Genomic DNA, 24,458 nt, shown 5'->3' with positions numbered 1-24,458 from the left:
CTGGGGAAAAAAAAAAAGAAAAAAAGAATAATGCCTTTAAAATTCTGGGTCAAAATTACCTCTAACCTGGAGTCTTTTTAGCCAGTCAAGTTAACAATGAAATGTGGATATAGAAGAGACATTTTATGTATGTATATTTTTAAAAATCATAGAGAATGACTCCCTGCTTCTGTGAAGCCTCACGCTGTGGAAAGAGCACAAACGGTCAGCAGATGGGGAGGAAGAGCCTGGAGAGAAGCCTCCTGTTGGGGCCTGCTGAGACTGAGTAGAGCAGCCACAAGGAGAAAACCCTCCAGCATCCCAGGCCCAACACTAAGCACAAGACAGTAACAGCTCGCAGCTGAAGGCATTTGAAGTTTTGGGTATACCAATGTTAACTACAGTAAAAACAAAACCCAAACCAGGCTAGACTGCTCAAACTCCAACACTCACAGTCTGAGAGAAGCACAGGTATCCATTTCCAAGGCTAAATACCATTTACGTCAGTCTCTACTGTTCTTCTATACATGACGTACAGAATTCAATTTTAGAGAGACAGAGAAATACCAACAAGTTCTCAAGAAAGGAGGCCATAAACAGAAAGAAACCCAGAAAACACTCAGATACACACTAGACACCTACTAATAGTGTAACTATATACTCCCACTGCTTAAAAAAACAAACAAAAAAAATTATGAATTGGTTATTTTTAAGCAATCCCCCAAAACAGAAAATAATAGGTATTGGCAAGAATGTAAAGAAACTATAGTACAGTCAAAATGGAAAACAGTGTGAAGGTTCCTAAAAAAAAAATTAAAAATCGGCTGGGCACAGTGGTCACGCCTGTAATCCCAGCACTTTGGGAGTCCAAGGCGGGCAGATCACCTGAGGTCAGGAGTTCAAGATCAGCCTGGTCAACATGGTGAAACCCCATCTCTACTAAAAACAGAAAAATTATGCAGGTGTGGTGTTGCACTCCTGTACTACTCAGGAGGCTGAGGCACAAGGATCGCTTGAACCCAGGAGGTGGAGACTGCAGTGAGCCAAGATTGCACCATTGCACTCCAGGCTAGGTGACAGGGTGAGACTATCTCAAAAAAAAAAGAAATCAGTATGTGAGAGATCTGTACTCCCATGTTCACTGCAGCATTATTCACAACAGCTAAGATGTAGAGTCAACCTACGTGTCCATCAATTGATGAATGGATAAAGAAAATGTGGTGTAAAAATACAAAAATTAGCCAGGCGTGGTGGTGTGCACCAGTAGTGGTGTAGTCCCAGCTACTCAGGTATACACTGATGTATATACACACTGGAATACTATTCACCCTTAAAAAAAGAACAAAATCCTGTCATTTTTGAACCAGGGATAAACCTGCAGGACATTATATTATAAACTAAAATAAGGCAGATACAGAAAGCAAAATACCACATTATCTCATCTAGATGTGTGTATATATATAAACATACATACCTATATGTGAAATCTAAAACAGTCAAACTCGAGGAAGCAGAGAGTAGAAAGGTAGTTAACCAGGGCTGGGGAGGAGGGAGAATGGGGGAGATGTTGATCAGAGGATTAACATTTCACTTGGAGCCGGGCGTGGTGGCTCAAGCCTGTAATCCCAGCACTTTGGGAGGCTGAGGCGGGTGGATCACGAGGTCGAGAGATCGAGACCATCCTGGTCAACATGGTGAAACCCCGTCTCTACTAAAGATACAAAAAATTAGCTGGGCATGGTGGCACGTGCCTGTAATCCCAGCAACTCAGGAGGCTGAGGCAGGAGAATTGCCTGAGCCCAGGAGACGGAGGTTGCAGTGAGCCGAGATCGCGCCATTGCACTCCAGCCTGGGTAACAAGAGCGAAACTCCATCTCAAAAAAAAAAAAAAAAAAAAGAATGTGAAGAAACTGGAACCCTTATATATTGCTGGTAGGAATGTAAAATGTAGCAGCCTTCTGAGCAGTTTCTCATAAAGCTAAACATATGTTTATGTAAAAACTTATACGTGAATGTTCACAGTAGCATTGTTATTATTTGAGAGAGTCTTACTCTGTCGCCCAGGCTGTAGTGCAGTGGCACAATCTCGTAATCTTGGTTCACTGCAACCTCTGCCTTTTGCAGAACTCTGGGAGGCCAAGGCAGGTGGATCACCTGAGGTCTGGAGTTCAAGACCAGCCTGACCAACATGATGAAATCTCATCTATACTAAAAATACAAAAATTTGCTAGGTGTGGTGATGGGCACTTTTAATCCCAACTACTCAGGAGGCTGAGGCAGGAGAATCTCCTGAACCCAGGAGGCTGAGGGTGCAGTGAGCTGAGATAGTGTCACTGTACTCCAGCCTGGGCGACAGAGCCAGACTCTGTCTCAAAAAAAAGAAAAAAAAAACAAAACAAAACAACGTTGCAAAAATGATTACGTTAAGAGTAAGTGAACAAATTTATAAACAGATAGAGTATTTCAGCAGATAGAGTATTTCAGCAAAAAGACGTTACATATAAGAAAAAATCAAATGGAACATTACTCATTTTTTAGAAAACCATGTAAGAGGCCGGATGCAGCAGCTCACACCTGTAATCCCAGAACTTTGGGAGGGTGAGGTGGGTAGATCACCGGAGGTCAGGAATTCGAGACCAGCCTGACCAACCTGATGAAATCTCGTCTCTACTCAAAAAATAAAAAAAACTGGGCATGGTGGTGTGTATCTGTAGTCCGAGCTACTTGGGAGGCTGAGGCACAAGAATCACTTGAACCCGGGAGGTGGAGGTTGCAGTGAGCCAAAGGTTGCAGTGAGCCGAGATCATGCCACTGCACTCCAGCCCGGGTGACAGAGAAAAACCCTGTCTCAAAAAAAAAAAAAAAAATGCATATAGTAGATAACCACTTCAAACAAACACGCACTTTATGTTTATAAAGCCATAGACAGTTAAAATAAATGGATAGAAAAAAGATATACCATGCAAATACTAAGAAGAAGAAAGCTGCAATGATTTACTAATATGAGACAAGCAAGAAGTCAGAACAGAGCATATTAACTCGAAATGAATCATAGACCTAAATGTAAAAGCACAAACTACAAAACTTGTAAGAAAAAAATAGGGAATTTATGACCTTTGGTTAGGCAAAGATCTCTTTTTTTTTTTTTTTTTTTTGAGACAGAGTTTCGCTCTTGTTACCCAGGCTGGAGTGCAATGGCACGATCTCGGCTCACCGCAACCTCCGCCTCCTGGGTTCAAGCAATTCTCCTGCCTCAGCCTCCCGAGTAGCTGGGATTACAGGCATGTGCCACCATGCCCAGCTAATTTTTTGTATTTTTAGTAGAGACGGGGTTTCACCATGTTGACCAAGATGGTCTCGATCTCTCGACCTCATGATCCGCCCGCCTCAGCCTCCCAAAGTGCTGGGATTACAGGCTTGAGCCACCGCGCCCGTCCGGCAAAGATCTCTTAAAATACAAAAAGCACAAACCACAAGAGAAAATTTTGACTTAATTTAAATGTAAAACCTGCTTTTGAACAGCTATTAAAATGCAAACCACAGGCCAGGCAGAGTGGCTCACGCCTATAATGCCAGCACTTTGGGAGGCCCAGGTGGGTGGATGGCTTGAGGACAGGAGTTCAAGACCAGCCTGGGCAACATGGCAAAATCCCACAAAAATACAAAAATTAGCCATGTGTGGCGGCACATGCTTATAGTCCCAGCTACTCCAGAGTCTGAGATGGACGGGTCCCTTTAGCCCAGGAGGTGGAAATTGTAGTGTGCGGAGATTGTGCCACTGCACTCCACTTCAGCCTGAGTGACAGAGTGAGACCCTGCCTCAAAAAAAAAAACAAAAAAATCACAACAAAACAAAAAGAAATCTTTAAAAAAGAAAATGCAAACTACAGACTGGGCAACTATATTTGCAAATCACAATCTGATAAAGTTGTTACATCAGAATATATAAAGAATTCTTGCAACCAAATTAAAACACAAATCATTCAATTAAAACATGGGAAAAGGAGGCCGGGCGCAGTGGCTCATGCCTGTAATCCCAGCACTTTGGGAGGCTGAGGCAGGCTGATCATGAGGTCAGGAGTTAGAGACCAGCCTGGTCCACCTAGTGAAACCCCATCTCTACTAAAAAAATACAAAAATTAGCCAGGCATGGTGTTGTGTGCCTGTAGTCCCTGCTACTTGGGAGGCTGAGGCAGGAGAATTGCTTGAACCTGGGAGGCAGAGGTTGCAGTGAGCCAAGATCATGCCACTGCCCTCCAGCCTGGGTGACAGGGTGAGACTCCATCTCAGAAAAAAAAAAAAAAATTAGCCAGACATGGTGGTGTGCACCTGTGGTCTCAGCTACATGGGAGGCTAAGGAGGGAGGATCACTTAAGTCTGGGAGGTTGAGGCTATGTGATTGATCAGGCAAGGCACGATCACTCCAGCCTAGGCAATAGAGCAAGATCCTGTCTAAACAAACAAATAAACAAAAACTCTAAAATAGTTTAAAACCTTAGTTTCTCTTTTCTAGAATATATAACTTTACTCATAAAGTATCTTATGAGAATTTTTGCTGACCAAAGAAAAGCTATAATTTTGTTCTAACAGTTTTACTGAGTTGACTATTATTCTGAGGCTGCAACATTAATTCATCATTCAACTCAGCTATAAAGAATAAATATATAACGTTGCCGGGCGCGGTGGCTCAAGCCTGTAATCCCAGCACTTTGGGAGGCCGAGGCGGGTGGATCACAAGGTCAAGAGATCGAGACCATCCTGGTCAACATGGTGAAACCCCGTCTCTACTAAAAATACAAAAAAAATAGCTGGGCATGGTGGTGCGTGCCTGTAATCCCAGCTACTCAGGAGGCTGAGGCAGGAGAATTGCCTGAACCCAGGAGGCGGAGGTTGCGGTGAGCCGAGATCGCGCCATTGCACTCCAGCCTGGGTAACAAGAGCGAAACTCCGTCTCAAAAAAATATATATATATATAACATAAAGAATGACAAGCTCTATAAAGAAAAATAAAACAGAGTTTAAGGGATGTAACATGATGAGAAGAGATAAGATGGGGTCAAGATCTTTTAGATACCACATGTGTACCTATGCAACAATCTTGCATGTTCTTCACATGTACCCCAAAACCTAAAATGCAATGAAAAAAATTAAAAAAAAAAAAAAAGAAAAGACCTTGCCGGGCACAGTGGCTCAAACCTGTAATCCTAGCACTTTGGAAGGCCGAGGCAGGTGGATCACGAGGTCAAGAGATCAAGACCATCCTGGTCAACATGGTGAAACCCCGTCTCTACTAAAAATACAAAACATTAGCTGGGCATGGTGGCACGTGCCTATAATCCCAGCTACTCAGGAGGCTGAGGTAAGAGAATTGCCTGAACCCAGGAAGCGGAGGTTGCGGTGAGCCGAGATTGCGCCACTGCACTCCAGCCTGGGTAACAAAAGTGAAACTCCGTCTCAAAAAAAAAAAGATCTTTTAGATAAGATGGCTAGGACAGACAGACCCTAAAGATGTACATTTGGGAAGACACCTTAATTTAAAAAGTAAGCAATGCAAATCTCTGGAGAAGCAGTTGTGACCCTAGCAATTTAATGTCAACCTTAAGAAAAATAAAAATAAAAGAAAGGCCAGGTACGGTGGCTCACACCTGTAATCCCAGCACTTTGGGAGGTTGAGGCAGGCGGATCATGAGGTCAAGAGATCAAGACCATCCTGGCCAACATGGTGAAACCCCGTCTCTACTACAAAAAGATACAAAAGTTAGCTGGGCGTGGTGGTGCACACCTGTAGTCTGAGGCTAAGGCACAAGAATCAACTGAACCTGGGAGGCCGAGGTTGCAGTGAGCCATGATCACGCCACTGCATGCCGGCCTGGGTGATAGAGCAAGATTCCGTCCCAAAAAAAAACTAGGCACTGAATGTGCCTGCTACAAAGGAATTATACAGAATGACAGCAAGCGCCAGGCCAAGCACAGAACCCTGAACACCACTGATTAAGGAATGAGTGAGGGAAAAACCACAAAATTTTAATAGAGACAATGAAAAAACAATTGGAAGAAAACCAGAAAAGTGGCCAAATGACAACTAATATTAGCTGATCATTACGATCCAAGTTACTGTGTCAGCCTCTTCATATGAATTGCTTCACTGAACCCTCCCAATGACCCTAAAAGACAGTCTTTTTATTACAGTGTTTTAGATGGGGATGCTGAGACAGGTATTGCATGGTAGCTGAGAGAATGGGTGTAGAGCCAGACTGCTGTTGTGCAAATCCTGCCTTTACTAGCTATATGTTTTAGTTTCTTATTCTTTAAACAGGAGAGAGCAATATCAATGTCATAGGGTTTCATAAATTAATGACCACTTTAAGTGCCGAGAATGGTGCTTGGCACAAAAGCAGCACTCAAATACCACTAGGTGGGAGTATAGAGTGTCAAAGAAAAGCAGTATGAAGTGTCAAATGAAAACCTGCAGAATAAACTAGTATTTGACAGGATTTCTACCCCTTTTACATATAAATGTGTGTAAAGTATATATATATTTGTGTATGTGTATAGACTACATCAGGCGTCCCCAAACTTTTTACACAGGGGGTCAGTTCACTGTCCCTCAGACCGCTGGAGGGCCGCCACATACTGTGCTCCTTTCACTGACCACCAATGAAAGAGGTGCCCCTTCCTGAAGTGCGGCGGGGGGGCCGGATAAACGGCCTCAGGGGGCTGCATGTGGCCCGTGGGCCGTACTTTGGGGACGCCTGGACTAGATGCTTCTAAGGTAAATTCACAATACGAATGATCCCCTCAAAATGCTATCCTAATTCATTAAACATAAAGACACTAATATATTGATTTTAAAAATTTCCACTGTTAATTGGTGGATGAAATAAGATTAAGCCAGAATAAGGCTTCCTGATGTTGAATAGTTTATAATCATGTAAACATATCTCTCAGACAATAAAGCAATATTTTATAAATATTTATTGAAAGCTAGAGACACTTCCTTTTGCATTCTCAGGTTGATTCACTATTTAATTTTCCAAATTAGGAGACCATCCAAAAGAACTATGCTGAAATAGAAATCAAAACAAATCCCTAAACATAAATATTTATAGCCTGTATAATACTCATGTAAAGATAAAGCAGAACTAGCTCTTTTAACCACTTTGGTGTTATAATGTGGTAAGATCAGAATCTATTAAATTCTAAACTCATTTCCTCTCCTCTGAACACAGTAAAAGACCGTGATATCAGAGAAATAACCAACAAAAGGCATAACCCTTGAAATAACTGGGAAAAAAAAGATATTAAGAGGAGAAAAAGTTCACATGTACTTTATAGATCAGATGTGAAGGATAAAAAGAACTGAAAATCATGCACGGTCAGTTGTAACTTCACTAAACATAGGAATTAAGACTTAAGCTATCAAACTGTTTAAATACTTGCTTTCCTTGCCCTTGGCACTGATTACTACTGCCATCTATCAGGAGATCCAAAAATTAAGAAAACTGTAAAATATCACCAGGACATAATTCCAATCTCCAAATAGAAAGATGTCTAACATATTAATAATTACTTAAATTTCAGGGTGGGAACAGTGGTTCATGTGTGTAAACCCAACACTTTGGGAGGCCAAGGTGGGTGAATCACTTCAGTCCAGGAGTTCAAGACCAGCTTGGCCAACACGGCAAAATCCTGTCTCTGCTAAAAACACAAAAATTGAGCATAGTGGCTCACATCTGTAATCCCAGCACTTTGGGAAGCGAAGGTGGGTGGATCACCTGAGGTCAGGAGTTCTTGACCAGCCTGACCAACATGGTGAAACTGTCTCTACTAAAATTACAAAAATTAGCTGGGTGTGGTGGCAGGTACCTGTTATCCCAGCTACTTGTGGGGATTAGGTAGGGAGAACTGGTTGACCAGGGAGGCAGAGGTTGCAGTGAGTGGAGATCTTGCAAATGCACTCCAGCCTGGGTGACAGAGCAAGACTCCCTCTCAAAAAACAAACAAACAAACAAAGAAGTGAAGGGATAAATATTCAGGAAAATAAATTGCTTAAAGAAAAAACAAGGCTGGGAGTGGTGGCTCACACCTATAATCCCAGCATTTTGGGAGGCCAAAGCAGGCGGATCACCAGATCAGGAATTCGAGACCAGCCTGACCAACAGGGTGACACCCCAACTCTACTAAAAATACAAAAATTAGCTGAGTGAGGTGGTGTATGCTTGTGATCCCAGCTACTCAGGAGGCTGAGGCAAGACAATCACCTGAACCCAAGGGGCTGTGGTTGTAATGAGCCAAGATCGCGCCACCGCACTCCAGCCTAGGTGACAGAGTAAGACTCCATCTCAAAAAAAAAAAAAAAAAAAAAAAAAGATACAGAACTGCAGAATGGATAAGAACTCACCAACCAACTATCTACTGCCTTTAGGAGACTCACCTAACATATGAGGACTCACATAAATTTAAAGTAAAGGGGTGGAAAAACGCATTTCATGCCAATGGACACCAAAAGTGAGCAAGAGCAGCTATCAGGCAAAACAAACATTAAAGCAACAGCAGTTAAAAGAAACAAAAAGGGACATTATAAAATGGTAAAAGGCCTTGTCCAACAGAAAAATATCACAATCCTAAACATATATGCACCTAACACTGGAGCTCCCAAATTTATAAAACAATTACTAACAGACCTAAGGCATGAGATAAGAGCAACACAGCAGTAGTGGGGACTGCAATACTTCACTGACAGCACTAGACAGGTCATCAAGACAAAAGTCAACAAAGAATGCATTTAAACTATATCTTGAGGCCGGGCGCGGCGGCTCACACCTGTAATCCCAGCACTTTGGGAAGCCAAGGCAGGTGGATCACGAGGTCAGGAGATTAATGTACATAAATCAGTAGCTCCTCTATACATCAATAGCGATCACACAGAGAATCAAATCAAGAACTCAACCCCTTTCACAATAGCTGCCAAAATATCAAATAAAATATTTAGGAATATACCTAACAGGCTGGGCACAGTGGCTCAAGCCTATAATCCAAGCATTTTGGGAGACCAAGGCAGGTGGATCACTTGAGGTCAGGAATTTGAGACCGGCCTGGCCAACATGCCCATCTCTACTAAAAATACAAAAAATTAGGTGGGCAAGGTGGCGCACCCCTATAGTCCCAGCTACTTGGGAGGCTGAGGCAGGAGAATCACTTGTACCCGGGAGGGAGAGGTTGCAGTGAGCCAAGCTGTGCCACTGCACAGCCTGGGCAACAGAGCAAGACTCTGTCTCAAAAAAGGAAAAAAAAAGGAAAAGAAAAGAATATACCCAATAAAGGAGTCGAAAGACCTCTACACAGAAAACTACACAACACTGCTGAAAGAATCATAGATGACACAAACAAATGGAAACACATCCCATGCTCACGGATGGGTAGAATCGGTATTGTAAAAATTATCATGCTGCCAAAAGCAATCTACAAATTCAACAAAATCCCCATTAAAATACCACCATCATTCTTTACAGAATTAGAAAAAACAATTCTAAAACTCATATGGAACCAAAAAGGAGCCCACATAGCCAAAGCAAGACTAAGCAAAAAGAATAAATCTGGAGGCATCACACTAACTGATTTCCAACTATACTATAAGGCCATAGTCACCAAAACAGCACGGTACTGGTATAAAAATAGGCACAGAGACCAATGGAACAGAATAGAGAACCCAGAAATGAGCCCAAATACTTGCAGCCAACTGATCTTTGGTGAAGCAAACAAAAAGATAAAGTGGAGAAAAGACACTCTTTTCAACAAAGGTGCTGGGATAATTGGCTAGCCACATGTAGGAGAATGAAACTGGATCCTCATCTCTCACCTTATATATAAATCAAATCAAGATGAATCAAGGACTTAAACCTAAGACCTGAAACTAAAAATTCTAGAAGATAACACTGGAAATTCGACAATGGCTTAGGCAAGGATTTCATGACCAAGAACCCAAAAGCAAATGCAATAAAAACAAAGATAAAGAGCTGGGACCTAATTAAACTAAAGCACTTTTGCACAGCAAAAGGAACAGTCAGCAGAATCATCAGACATAGAGTGGGAGAAAATCTTCACAATCTATACATATGACAAAGGACTAATATCCAGAATCTACAATGAACTCAAATCAGTAAGAAAAAAAAAGCCCATCAAAATGTGGGCTAAGGATATGAAGAGACAATTATCAAAAGAAGATACACAAATGGCAAGGCTGGGCGCAGTGGCTCATGCCTGTAATCCAAGCACTTTGGGAGGCAAAGTTGGGTGGATTATGAGGTCAGGAGTTCGAGACCAGCCTGGCCAATATCATGAAACCCCATCTCTACTAAAAATACAAAAATTAGTTGGGCATGGTGGCGGGCACCTGTAGTCCCAGCTGCTCAGGAGGCTGAGGCAGGAGAATTGCTTAAACCCAGGAGGGGGAGGTTGCAGTGAGCCAAGATCATACCACTGCACTCCAGTCTGGGCAACATAGCGAGACTCCATCTCAAAAAAAAAAGAAAGATTTTAAGATTTTTTTTTTTTTTTTTTTGGAGACGGAGTTTCGCTCTTGTTACCCAGGCTGGAGTGCAATGGCGCAATCCCGGCTCACCGCAACCTCCGCCTCCTGGGTTCAAGCAATTCTCCTGCCTCAGCCTCCTGAGTAGCTGGGATTACAGGCACGTGCCACCATGCCCAGCTAATTTTTTTGTATCTTTAGTAGAGACGGGGTTTCACCATGTTGACCAGGATGGTCTCGATCTCTTGACCTCGTGATCCACCCGCCTCAGCCTCCCAAAGTGCTGGGATTACAGGCTTGAGCCACCGCGCCCGGCCAGATTTTAAGATTTCAAACATTTGGCCAGGCACAGTGGCTCATGCCTGTAATCCTAGCACTTTGGGAGGCCGAAGTGGGTGGATCACCTGAGGTCGGGAGTTCAAGACCAGCCTGACCAACATGGAGAAACCCTGTCACTACTAAAATAAAATTAGTCGGATGTGGTGGCACATGCCTGTAATCCCAGCTACTCAGGAGGCTGAGGCAGGAGACTTGCTTGAACCCGGGAGGTGGAGGTTGCAGTGAACCAAGACCGAGCCATTGCACTCTAGCCTGGGCAACAAGAGCAAAACTCCATCTCAAAAAAAAAAAAAAAAAAAAGAAAGAAAAAGAAAAGAAGATAAGCAAATGGCCTACAAACATATGAAAAAATGCTCAACATCACTAATGATCAGGGAAATGCAAATCCAAACCACAATGTGATACCACCTTACTCCTGCAAGAATGGCCATAATTGAAGAATCAAAAAACAGTAGACATTGGCATGGATGCAATGAATAGGAAACACTTCTACACTGCTGGTAAGAATGCAAACTAGTACAGACACTAGGGAAACAGTGTGGAGATTTCTTCAAGAACTAAAAGTAGAACTACCACTGGATCCAGCAATCTCACTACTGGGTATCTACCCAGAGGAAAAGTCATTATACAAAAAAAGATAATTGCACACATTTATAGCAGCACAATTCACAACTGCAAAATCGTGGAACCAACCCAAATACCCATCAATCAATGAGTGGATAAAGAAACTGTGATGTGTGGCTGGGTGCAGCGGAGCCATGCCTGTAATCCCAGCATTTTGCGAGGCCGAGGCAGGCAGATCATGAGGTCAGGAGTTCAAGACCATCCTGGCCAACATGATGAAACCCCATCTCTACTAAAAATACAAAAATTAGCTGGGTGTGGACTCACCTGTAATCCCTGCTACTCAGGAGGCTGAGGCAGGAGAATCGCTTGAACCTGGGAGGCAGAGATTGTGGTGAGCTTAGATCATGCCACTGGGCCACAGAGTGAGACTCTGTCTCAAAAAAAAAAAAAAAAAAGAAAAACTCGTGTGTGTGTGTGTGTATACACACATGCATGAATGATGGAAAACTACACAGCCATAAAAAGGAATGAATTAACAGCATTTGCTGTGACCTGGATGAGAGTGAAGATTATTATTCGAAGTGAAGTAACTCAGGAACGGAAAACTAAAGATTGTATGTTCTCATTGATATATGGGAGTTATGCTATGAGGACGCAAAGGAATAAGAATAATACAATGAGCCAGGCACAGGGGCTCATGCCTGTAATCCCAGCACTTTGGGAGGCCGAGGCGGGTGGATTACAAGGTCAAGAGATCGAGACCATCCTGGTCAACATGGTGAAACCCCATCTCTACTAAAAATACAAAACATTAGCTGGGCATGGTGGCACATGCCTGTAATCCCAGCTACTCAGGAGGCTGAGGCAGGAGAATTGCCTGAACCTAGGAGGCGGAGGTTGCGGTGAGCTGAGATCGCGCTATTGCACTCCAGCCTGGGTAACAAGAGCGAAATTCCGTTCTCAAAAAAAAAAAAGAATAATACAATGAAATTTGGGGATTCAGCAAGGGGGAGGGAAAGAGCAGGGAAGGACAAGGGACTAAAAGACTACAAATATGGTTGCAGTGTATACTGCTCAGGTGATACATGCACCAAAATCTCACAAATCACCACTAAAGAACTTACTCATATAACCAAATACCACCTATACCCCAGTAACGTAATGCAAAAATAAAAATAATTTTTTTAAAAAAGTCATTGCCTCCCTCAAAAAAAGAAAATTACAAGACCCTACCTTATTAGCTGGACACTGTGTTGCATGCCCATAGTCCCAGCTACTCAAGAGGCTTAGGTGGGAACCATCATTTAAGCCCAAGAGTTTGAGTCCAGAGTAGGCAACATAGTGAGACCCCCATCTCTAAAAATAAATTTAAAAGTAAAATAAGGCCAGGCACACTTTCGGAGACTGAGGCGGGTGGATCACGAGGTCAGAAGTTCAAAACTAGCCTCGCCAAGATAGTGAAACTGCCATCTCTATTAAAAATACAAAAGTGAGGCCGGGCACGGGGGCTCACGCCTGTAATCCCAGCACTTCGGGAGGCCGAGGTGGGCGGATCACCTGAGGTCAGGTGTTTGAGACCAGCCTGGCAAACATGGAGAAATCCCATCTTAAAAATAAATAAACAAACAAACAAACAAAAAATACAAAAGAAAGCTGGGCACAGTGGCAGGTGCCTGCAATCCCAGCTACAGGCTGAGGCAGGAGAATTGCTTGAACCCGGGCAGCAGAGGTTGTAGTGAGCCAAGCCTACGCCACTGCACCCCAGCCTGGGCGATAGAGTAAGACTCCGTCTCAAAAAAAAAAAAAAAAAAAAAAAAAAAAGTAAAATAATAATGAAGCTATAGAATCAACAGCCTCTTCTCTAGAACAGCAATGCTTTGATGTAATTCAAAACAGCATCAAACATAAACATGTTACAGTGAACCCCAAGTTTCTCTTCAAAGAATCAGTATGTCAGTACATTCAGCTCTCTTATCAATTCTCTAAAGTTTAACTTCCTTATAATTCCAGTAAACAACCTTCTCCACCAGTTCTAATCAGTAGTTCACATCTGTTCCCCTGGTCCCCTGCTCCATCCCGACTCATCCCAGTCACCTAATCCCATCACCTTCTTTGACCTAGGTCACCCCTGGCTACCTGCTCTGACCCACCTGTAATCATCTTTCTGCCAAAACACCCATCCTGCCACTCAAGCTCAGACCGCTGCTCTCTTTAAAATAGCCAATTGGGATTAGTCTAGCTTGTGCTGTCTAACCCTAGAGGATAGCAGAATGACACAGCAGTAGGGACCACTTCCGTCGGGTATAAGTACCCCTTCCCAGTCTTGTCTAAGCGTGCAGTGGCCATTGCTCCATCCGTTAGCAGCACCAATCTACAGAAGTAAACTGCCTTGCTGACAGGATTTGAGTGCTATTTCTTTTGCGGCATCAAAATTTTACTTATAACAAACATATAAAACTGAATGCAAAAGTCACATAAAATTTTAAATTATAAGATTAGAACTCAAAGAAATTTTACTCTTCTAAAGCATTAATTCAGGCTTTGTTTCCAAATATCACAGGTATATTCATCTACCTTTGTTACTAAAGATATTCCAGTGGAAACGTTGTAGAAGCTCCAACCTGTAGCGACTTAGGTTTATTTTGCTTTTTTTTTTTTTTTTTTTTTTTTTTGAGACGGAGTTTCACTCTTGTTACCCAGGCTGGAGTGCAATGGCGCGATCTCGGCTCACCGCAACCTCCGCCTCCTGGGTTCAGGCAATTCTCCTGCCTCAGCCTCCTGAGTAGCTGGGATTACAGGCACGCGCCATCATGCCCAGCTAATGTTTTGTATTTTTAGTAGAGATGGGGTTTCACCATGTTGACCAGGATGGTCTCGATCTCTTGACCTTGTGATCCACCCGCCTTGGCCTCCCAAAGTGCTGGGATTATAGGCGTAAGCCACCGCGCCTGGCCGACTTAGGTTATTTTTACAGTAACCAGAAAGTCTAACTCACCAAGCATTAACTGTGAATTTCTTTTTCTCTTATAGTCCCTATGAGACTTCGTGGGATAGGATGCTTTACTCTTCTTTAGATCTTTCTGTGGTAGGCTGAATATCGGCCCTCAAAGGTACATAGGATCCTGTGACTGTTTCATTTTATGACAAAAGGGACTTTACAAAAGTATCTTGAGATGGAGAGAGTATCCTTGATTATCTGGATGGTCCTAATATCATCACAAATGCCCTCATAAGAGAGGCAGAGGGAGATGTGGAAAAGTTCAGGGAGTTCTCCTGAACTTTTTGTGGATTTATTTATTTATTTATAAGAAAGTGGTATGATGATGGAGTGATGTGCTGTGCAGAGAGGAGCCACAGGCCAAGGAAGACAGGCAGCCACTAGAAGCTGGAAAAGGTAGGGAAACCATCTTCCTCTCAGAGCCTCCAGAAGGAATTGGGCCTGTAACACCTTGACTTTAGCCCAGTGAAACTGATTTTACATTTCTGACCTCCAGAACTAAAAGAGAATAAATGAGGCTGGGTATCCTGGCTCATGCCAATAATGCCAGAACTTTGGGAGGCCAAGGTGGAAGGATCACTTGAGCTCAGGAGTTTGAGACCACCAGCCTGGGCAACATAGTGAGACCTCATATCAAAAAGAAAAACAAAAACAAAAACAAAAAACCGGGCCGGGCGCGGTGGCTCAAGCCTGTAATCCCAGCACTTTGGGAGGCCGAGGCGGGTGGATCACGAGGTCGAGAGATCGAGACCATCCTGGTCAACATGGTGAAACCCCGTCTCTACTAAAAATACAAAAAAATAGCTGGGCATGGTGGCACGTGCCTGTAATCCCAGCTACTCAGGAGGCTGAGGCAGGAGGATTGCCTGAACCCAGGAGGCGGAGGTTGCGGTGAGCCGAGATCGCGCCATTGCACTCCAGCCTGGGTAACAAGAGCAAAACTCTGTCTCAAAAAAAAAAAAAAAAAAAAAACCAAGAGGTGACTCAAGTACATCTGCATTCCCCTTTCTTGAGTGTATACTTTTCATCCAAAAAAAAAGGCAGAAAGAATGTGTTATTTCAAGTTCAACTAAATCTGCTGTTATTTGTGACAATAGCCATATGAACTAAATACACCCTTTTGACCAGGCATCCCCGAACTGCGGCCCCCTGAGGCCATTTATCCGGCCCCCCACCCCGCCGCACTTCAGGAAGGGGCACCTCTCTCATTGGTGGTCATTGAGAGGAGCACAGTATGTGGCAGCTCTCCAACAGTCTGAGGGACAGTGAACTGGCCCCCTGTGTAAAAAGTTTGGGGACGCCTGCTTTTGAGAGTTTAGCAATAACCTTTAGTCTGCCCTAAAATATTGAACAAAATTAACATAAAGACCATTCCAGTTCAGATATATCGAAATTCTCTTTTATTTCTGCCAAGTAAATGAAAAGATCTTACACACACAGAAATCACTGAAAATGTAGTTCTTTAAAGCACACAGGGAAAAAGCAAAAAAGGCAGTACTATCTTCAGTCCTATGTGCAGCTAATAGTGTCAGCTGCAGAAAAAGTAGTCATGACTTTAGGTTAGTTCAAAAATACAACTCAAAAGCAGCATGGGTGTAATCCCTGCCACTTGGGAGGCTGAGAAAGGAGGACCACTTGAGCTCCATAGTTCGAAACTCTAGTGACCTGAGACTGCCACTGTACTCCCATGTGGAAAAACACCCTGCATGGATCATGACACAAAGTGAGAGAAAATAAAACTTTTGCTTTACAATAGCCACAGCAGTCCAAGGTAAGAATACAAACCAGGTAAGTAACGTTTCTGCACACACAGGGAATACTTTCCTGAATACTGAACAAGGAGTAAGCAGTCCTTAGTGGTTTAAGAGGTATTTATCAGCCGGGCACGGTGCCTCACACCTGTAATCCCAGCACTCTGGGAGGCCGAGGCAGGTGGATCACGAGGTCAGCAGTTCGAGACCAGCCTGGCTAATATGGTGAAACCCCATCTCTACCAAAAACACAAAACTTAGCTGAGCATGATGGTATGTGCCTGTAGTCCCAGCTACTCCAGAGGCTGAGGCTGAGGTAGAAGAATCGCTTGAACCCAGGAGGCAGAGGTTGCAGTGAGCTGAGACTGCACCACTGCACTCTAGCCTGGGCAACAGAGCAAGACTCTCCTCATTAAAAAACAAAACAAAAAACCAAAGAGGTATTTCTCACATAAATGGTACCTGACTGCAAGTTACCACTGTTTTATTCTGCCATAGGTTCCAGTGACAGTCCAGGCTCCACAGGAAAGAATTTGAAAAGCATAAAGTCACATGTGGTTTTCATCAGTAACCTTTTATATTCATTGAAACATTCGATCTTCAGAACTCTTAAGCAGTCAAGTTTGGTACTGATTTCAATTACACAGGTGAAGAAGCTGAGGCTGTCTTGTCCAGTCAAAGGTCAATAACTGGCACCTATGATGTCTTTCCTCTAGCTCATTATACTTGGTAACAATCAATTACTTCATTTCTAGGTGTGTTTTATTGACTTATTTTGGGGGAGGTGGGGGGTAGGGGACGCAGCCTCGCTCTGTTGCCCAGGCTGGAGTGCAGTGATGGCGCGATCTCGGCTCACTGCAATCTCTGCCTCCCGGGTTCAAGGGATTCTCCAGCCTCAGCCTCCCCAGTAAATGGGATTACAGGCTCCTGCCACCACACCCAGCTAATTTTTTTTTTATTTTGAGTTAGAGATGGGGTTTCACCGTGTTGACCAGGCTAGTCGCAAACTCCTGACCTCGTGATCCGTCCGCCTTGGCCTCCCTCTCTAACTGCGGGGATTACAGGCGTGAGCCACCGCGCCCGGGCTTTTATTGACTTCTTAAGTAATTTTCAGTTAGTAAAGAAAACAGGAGCAACATTTTACAAGTTATACCATCTTTTAATTTTACGTCCATGGAAGCTGAATGCCACAATTTGTCAGAGACCGACAATGAGTAATGTCTAACACTGCTTCTTCCCGTGAAAATGAGAATACTCACAGTACCTACCTCTTTAAACCACCATGTGGTTTAAATGATATCATAGACCAGTAGCTGGTATCATACCACATCCCATACTACGGGACGTCTCTTCCCAAGTGAAAATCTGCTTTCTGGCCTACCAAAATATTACCAAATCCAGAAGGTGGTGGGGAAAGTATCCGCGGGGAGGGAACAGGAGGAGGAAACAGGTCCTTCCCTAAAAATAAGCAAGGGCGTCTGAGTTACACGGAAAAACGCCCCAGATGAAGAGCTGTGGACGCCGCCGGCCACAGCAGCCTGACCCGCAGAAGGCTCTCCGGCCAGGGCCAGCACAGGTTTGACGTGGGGTCTCCGACCGCAGAGCGAGACGCCCAGCACGTGCTCGCTCCGACCAGAACCTCCCAATTCCCTCCGCGCTCCCGCGACACGCGTCCAGAGACTCTAGCTTTCTAACTCAACCACAGCGTTGCCGCTCGTTGAGAGGGCTGCCCATCCTGGGTACCCCGCCCAGCCCGACCCTGCAAAAGGTACCTTAGCAGCCAGCCCCCAAACCGAACCGGAGAAAATGCAGGCGGCGCGGCGGCTTAGAGCTGTCGACCGGAAACCCACCTCGACCTCTCTGATTGGATAATGCACACAAGAAAATCAAGAGGATTGGTCGGCTGCAGAGAGGCAGGCCACAACGCGACGCGAGAGGCGTCTGACCTAGAGGCCCGGGAAATTCTTGCTAGCTCCCGATTGGACGACAGCAGAACGTCTGCCCCTTCATAGTCCCAGCGTACGTACAACGCGCACACCACTGCGCCATACGTTACGTTTGCGGAAGTTTCACGGCCCCATTGGTGGGACGTGTGGCCAATAAAAGGCAAGAATAAGGCAGATTCCGCCTTCTTCCCGGCGGACTGCGTACGTCCTACCGATAGTGCGGTCTGTCAGTTTCAGCGTTTAGACGCTCGAGTTTCCACCGAGTCAGAGTTTAATAGAGAGTTATTAAGGTGACTAGGAGACTGATGCGGGGAGAAGTAATTTAGTAGTTAGACCCAGGCCCTGAAACTACCACTCGTGTTCTGAAAGTCTACGTAATATGTCAGTGTTTGCACACGAAGAAACCAGCCCTTCAAGCCGGGCTGAACGTAGTTTAGGAGTTGTCTGGCTGTCATTGGGTAAAAAAAACTATCAGTTTGAAGGTAGCTCCGCCTCGGCTCTAAGGAACTCTGGTATTTGTAGTCCGAGACTTTCGAGTCCAGTAGCTTTAAATGTAGTTTTTACTTCTGAGTTCTTCCTTATTGTTAATAACACTCGTTGACATTTATTGTGGTTTTCATGTGTTCCGTTGGACTTTTTATCCTTTCGTTTATCAGCAGCACTAAAGGCAAAGAACATTTAAGAAACGTGTAAAGACTTAATCTATGTTCGTAAACGATCAATGTTAGTGTTTGTAACAATTTACTACTGTGCCTGGCTCTATGCTATATGTTCATGATTACTGTACTAAGTGGATACTAAAATTATTTGTGTCTAAACCTTTCGCTGTCACAACAAAACAGCCTGATTTGCGTATTAGTGTCCATTTAAGAGTATTTGAATCCTACATTTAGCAATTTTATGTATACTACGGTGACATGAATAGCAGCTGCTTATATGAATCAAGTGTTCAGAACTGGCTGCTGTCTTGACAGGAAAATAGGGCTATGCTTAAAATGTTAAGCGAGACCAACATCAGGAGCAATACACATTGTATATTATTAAAAACTTTATTATAATGTCTATTTTCAGCCTTTTTTTTTTTTTTTTTTTTTTTTTTGAGACGGAGTTTCGCTCTTGTTACCCAGGCTGGAGTGCAATGGCGCGATCTCGGCTCACCGCAACCTCCGCCTCCTGGGCTCAGGCAATTCTCCTGCCTCAGCCTCCTAAGTAGCTGAGATTACAGGCATGCGCCACCACGCCCAGCTAGTTTTTTGTATTTTTAGTAGAGACGGTGTTTCACCATGTTGACCAGGATGGTCTCGATCTTTCGACCTCGTGATCCACCCGCCTCGGCCTCCCAAAGTGCTGGGATTACAGGCTTCAGCCACCGCGCCCGGCCTATTTTCAGCCTTTATTAAAACAGTTTTGTATTTTTAGTATGAGACAGGGTTTCTCCATGTTGGTTAGATGGTGATCCGCCCACCTCAGCCTCCCAAAGTGCTGGGATTACAGGCGTGAGCCACCACGCCCAAGCCCCTTTTTTTTTAAGTAAAAGAGGGGGCCTCACTGTGTTGGCCAGTCTGGTCTCAAACTCCTGGCCTCAAATGGATCCTTCCAGCTCGGCCTCCCAAAGTGCTGAGATTACAGGAATGAGCCACCAAGCCTGGCCATTTTTTCTATGTATAGATAAAAATATATATGTATTGAAGCAAATGGTAAAATTCTTTTGAGAAGTATGTGATCAAAAGCATATTTGGAGGTCAGTGATTTAGGACATGACAACTGTAGTTTAAAGATCTTGTGGGGAGAGAAGTCAAAGGAAGAAACAAATGTTTTAATTAGTATCTGATATGAAAGAATGGTATTGGTCAGTTAGCTCAGGTGTTTAGAATTGTGAAAAGAAAATAATCTCCAGGACTCCAAAATCAGTAAGCCAAAAGGAAAAGTCAAGCTTGGAACTGTGTAGGGCAAACCTGCTTCTCATTCTGTTCCTCAATGAGATAGCTATAAGGATAAAAATAAAATAAAATTTAAAAAAAAGCTACTTCCCTCCTTCTTTCACAATTTGCTGCAAGGAAATTCCTTGTGGACTTCCTCCTTACTTCAAGTTATTCTGCCTTTCCAGACTAAACCAATGTACATCCTACATATATAAATTGATGTCTTATGTCTCCCTAAAATGTGTAAAATGAAACTATGCCCCGACAACCCTGGGCACATGTCCTCAGAACCTCCTGAGGCTGTGTTATGGGAACGTCCTTAACCTTGGCAAAATAAAACTCCTAAATTGATGAGGCTTGTCTCAGATACTCTGGTTTGCAGAATGCATTGCTGATACGAAGGAAAACTTGAGTTTTTAGATCCAAAATAGAAAAAAAACGTAGGCTGTTATTCTTTGTCACTTAAGAGCTACTTATAAACAAAAAAAAAATTTTTGAGACAGAGTGTTACTTTGTCACCCAGGCTGGAGTGCAGTAGCACAATCTCAGCTCACTGCAACCTCTGCTTCCCGTGTTCAAGCGATTCTCCTGCCTCAGCCTCCCAAGTAGCTGGGACTACAGGCGTATGCCACAACACTGGCTAATTTTTGTATTAGTAGAGACGGGGGTTTCACCATATTGGCCAGACTGGTCTCAAACTCCTGACTTCAGGTGATGCACCCACCTCGGCCTCCCAAAGTCCTGGGATTACAGACATGAGCCTCCCAGCCCAGGGAAAAAACTTTTTATCTGAGGAATGCAAGCCCCTCAGGCCCAGGGAGGCATTTAAAATGTACCAGCATTCTTGTCTCACTCTCCATTTAACTAAATAATTACTCTTGGAGCCATTTGTTATATAGTCTCTAGACTGATCCTAAGTAGCCGTAAAATTCAGTACATCCTGTAGTTCAACAGTGTATAGCCAATCACTAGCCAATGTTGTTTCTGTAAACCAATGAGAATTCCTAATGAACAAGTTCTGTAATCCTCCCTTCTCCCGATTCATCCTATTTTCTTCAAAAACTTGAGCCTCTGTTTTGTTCTCGGGAGCACTCAAGGCAAGTTGGAAGTGTCCTGAAATGCAGTCCTCAATCTTAGCCCCCTCAAAAGTTACTTTTGCCCCAGCTTCTTCCTTTTAGGTTGATACTACCATGAAAAAAATGTAAAGAGATGATTTTAAACGGCATTAAAAATTATGTATACCCACACATACACTCACATATATTGTTAAAATATGACATGAAGTCCAAATTATACACATTACTTAAATAACTAATAATTTAAAATGAGCTGGATACAATGGTGCACCCCTGTAATGCCAGCTACTTGGGAAGCTGAAACGAGGATCGCTTGAGCCCCAAAGTTCAAGACTAGCCTGAGCAACATAGTAAAACCCCGTTGCAAAACAAAAACAAAAACAAATTGTATCTCATACTACTTGCAAGTTCTCATGCTCAGTCACTGTATCAAGGCTCCATCAGAAATATAAAATCAAGAGGAGGCATATATTAAAGGTTTTTTTTTTGGCAAGGAATTGACATACAGTTGTGGCAGCTCCCTAGTTAAGTCTGAAATTGGTAGAGCAGGCCATCAGGAAAGGCAGGCTGGAACTCAGGCATGAGCTGAAGCTGTAGTCTAAAGCATACTTTTGGCTGGATGTGGTTGCTCATACCTGTAATCCCAGCATTTTGGGAGGCTGAGGCAGGAGAATTGCTTGAGCCCAGGAGTTCAAGGCTGCAGTGAGTTATGATCACAGCACTCCATCCTGGGCGACAGAGTGAGACTCCATCTCAAGAAAAAAAAAAAAAAAGAAGAAGAAGCAGCAGCTCAGAGCAACTTAAGCAATGTAAAGTATGCAAAACTTGTCAGGCTTAGAGAGACATGACTTTGAGACATCCCCCACCTCACCAACGCACACTGTAACTGCCCAGTGGATTCATCTTGCCCGCTGTCTAGACGGAGGTGATTTATCAAGATGGGAATTGTACGGAGAAAGAGGTTTTTTTTTTTCTTTTGGGGACAGAGTCTTGCTCTGTCACTCAGGCTGGAATGCAGTGGCACGATCTCGGCTCACTGCAATGTCCACACCCCGGGTTCAGACAATTCTCATGCCTCAGCCTCCTAAGCAGCTGACATTACAGGTGCCTACCATGCCCAGATAATTTTTATATTTTTAGTAGAGACAGAGTTTCACCATGTTGGCCAAGCTGGTCTAGAACTCCTGACCTCAAGTAATCCGCCTGCCTCATCTTTCCATGGGATTACAGGCATGAGCCACCATGCCCAGCCATGTCTTCAATTTTGTTTCAGAGTCAAACCATGAACTGAATTCCTTCCCAAAGTTAGTTTGACCTACATGGAGTCTCTGGCTCCAATCTTAAGCACCATATTCCTTTGCCCAAATCTGGAATCCCAGGTTCTCTTGAAGATTTCCCAATACATGTAAGGGCCATTCCTAGGCATGCATGCCTCTACTATGTAAGGAGTACTTCCTGGAAGCCACCAGCTCTATAGTTTCTGAAAATGTCAACAAGACTGCCGCTGAAACCAGAGGGTGGGTGGTGGTGAGAACATCCTGTGACGGGTGCCAGCTGGTTTATACCAGTCCCTGTGCCAAACTGCTCTTCTAAAGATAAGAGGTGGTACTGTTTAAATCCTTCAGTTTTAAGATGCACTTTACTATTACCCTTTTTAGTTTAGAAAGATGAAAGTTGATGAAGAGTCAGGGCTAGCACTGAAACCTATAATTATGTTAATCAAAAATCCCACCCACCTCTGGAAAACCTTTTCACAGAGCTGCTGAAAGTGCTGAATTGATGGATTCAAGCTGTATGTTCTCTTCATGCCACTTTTTCTTTTTTTTTTTTCTTTTTTCTTGCACTTTCAAGTTAAAAGAGTGAACAGATAGTAAACTAGCTACACTAAATGGAGGAAAAAAGAAGGCCACACTATTTGACAAACAGTGTCTGGGTCTTCTGTTTAAGAATTAGAGGCTGGGGCCGGGCGCGGTGGCTCAAGCCTGTAATCCCAGCACTTTGGGAGGCCGAGGCGGGTGGATCATGAGGTCGAGAGATTAAGACCATCTTGGTCAACATGGTGAAACCCCGTCTCTACTAAAAATACAAAAAAATTAGCTGGGCATGGTGGCGCGTGCCTGTAATCCCAGCTACTCAGGAGGCTGAGGCAGGAGAATTGCCTGAACCCAGGAGGCGGAGGTTGCGGTGAGCCGAGATCGCGCCATTGCACTCCAGCCTGGGTAACAAGAGCGAAACTCCGTCTCAAAAAAAAAAAAAAAAAAAAAAGAATTAGAGGCTGGATGCGGTGGCTCATGCCTATAATCCCAGCACATTAGGAGGCAGCGGTGGGCAGATCATCTGAGGTCAGGAGTTCGAGGCCAGGCTGGCTAACATGGTGAAACCCCCATCTCTACTAAAAATACCAAAAATTCGCTGGGCGTGGTGGCGGGTACCTGTTATTCAAGCTACTTGAAAGGCTGAGGTAGGAGAATCACTTCAAGCCCAGAGGCGGAGGTTGCAGTGAGCCAAGATTGCGTCTTTGCACTCCTTTCTGGGCAACAAAAAAGAGACTCTGCCGCAAAAACATGAATAAACAAAAAATAAGAATTAGGACCATACTTTTATTTTATTATTTTTTAAACAGGAACCACTCAGACTGCATCCTTTCTCTCTCATTCTCCTTCAGGAAGAGAATGATCATCAGTGGCAAATGGCAGGTGCAGTGAGGCAGAAGAGCTGGCTTCAAGCTCAGAAGGGAGTACTGTGCCTCCTTCCCGTGGTTTCCTGTGCCCCTGCATGTTCAGAACAGCTTCTCTAGTAATGAGTGAACTATAGAAATGATCCTTGAAAGTATGGTCTTGATACTTTATTTCTAATTGGTTTGTTTTTGTTTTTGTTTTTGTTTTGTTTTTGAGACAGTTTCACTCTTGTTGCCCAGGCTGGAGTGCAATGGCACGATCTCGGCTCACTGCAACCTCTGCCCCCCAGGTTCAAGCAATTCTCCTGCCTCAGCCTCCTGAGTAGCTGGGATTACAGGCATGAGCCAACAACACGCCCGGCTAATTTTCTATTTTTAGTGAAGACGAGGGTCTTTCCATGTTGGTCAGGCTGGTCTCAAACTCGCAACCTCATGTGATCCGCCCATCTCAGCCTCCCAAAGTGATGGATTACAGGCATGAGCCACCGCACCCAGCCTGCTACTTTATTTTTTTATTTTCTTTTGAGACGGAGTCTCACTGTGTCGCCAGGCTGGAATGCAGTGGCACAATCTTGCCACTTTATGCAACCTTTCCCCACCAGGTTCAAGTGATTCTCCTGCCTCAGCCTCCCAAGAAGCTGGGACTACAGGCGCCTAATTTTTGTATTTTTAGTA

The 24,458-nt window shown here is 43.8% G+C and overlaps 1 protein-coding gene and 1 non-coding gene across 5 annotated transcripts in view; both read right to left on the bottom strand.

Moving 5' to 3' along the window:
* The window catches only part of WDR89 (WD repeat domain 89), a 55,253-nt gene extending 37,147 nt beyond the window's left edge, over positions 1–18,106 (bottom strand). The window contains exons 1-2 of one of the 4 annotated variants that reach the window (XM_074393147.1): positions 17,935–18,006; positions 17,431–17,620 (exon numbers count right to left, since the gene is read on the bottom strand). In XM_074393147.1, coding sequence (XP_074249248.1) covers positions 17,431–17,492 — 62 coding nt within the window. In that variant the 5' untranslated portion in view covers positions 17,493–17,620; positions 17,935–18,006. Of the gene's footprint in view, positions 1–17,430; positions 17,909–17,934 lie in introns of those variants that run through there. The other 3 variants (XM_074393149.1, XM_010335144.3, XM_074393148.1) reach the window with 3 other exon arrangements.
* A 5,625-nt stretch (positions 18,107–23,731) lies between these two features.
* On the bottom strand, positions 23,732–23,945 carry LOC120364229 (small nucleolar RNA U3). The gene has a single exon (XR_005579556.1). It is a non-coding gene; the product is annotated as a small nucleolar RNA U3 (small nucleolar RNA).
* Between the last annotated feature and the right edge of the window lie 513 nt (positions 23,946–24,458).

The sequence above is a fragment of the Saimiri boliviensis genome, chromosome 2 (assembly GCF_048565385.1).
Source record: "Saimiri boliviensis isolate mSaiBol1 chromosome 2, mSaiBol1.pri, whole genome shotgun sequence".
Classification (NCBI taxonomy): domain Eukaryota; kingdom Metazoa; phylum Chordata; class Mammalia; order Primates; family Cebidae; genus Saimiri; species Saimiri boliviensis.
Note: the sequence above shows the minus strand (reverse complement) of the source record. Positions and strands in the feature narration are given on the sequence as shown.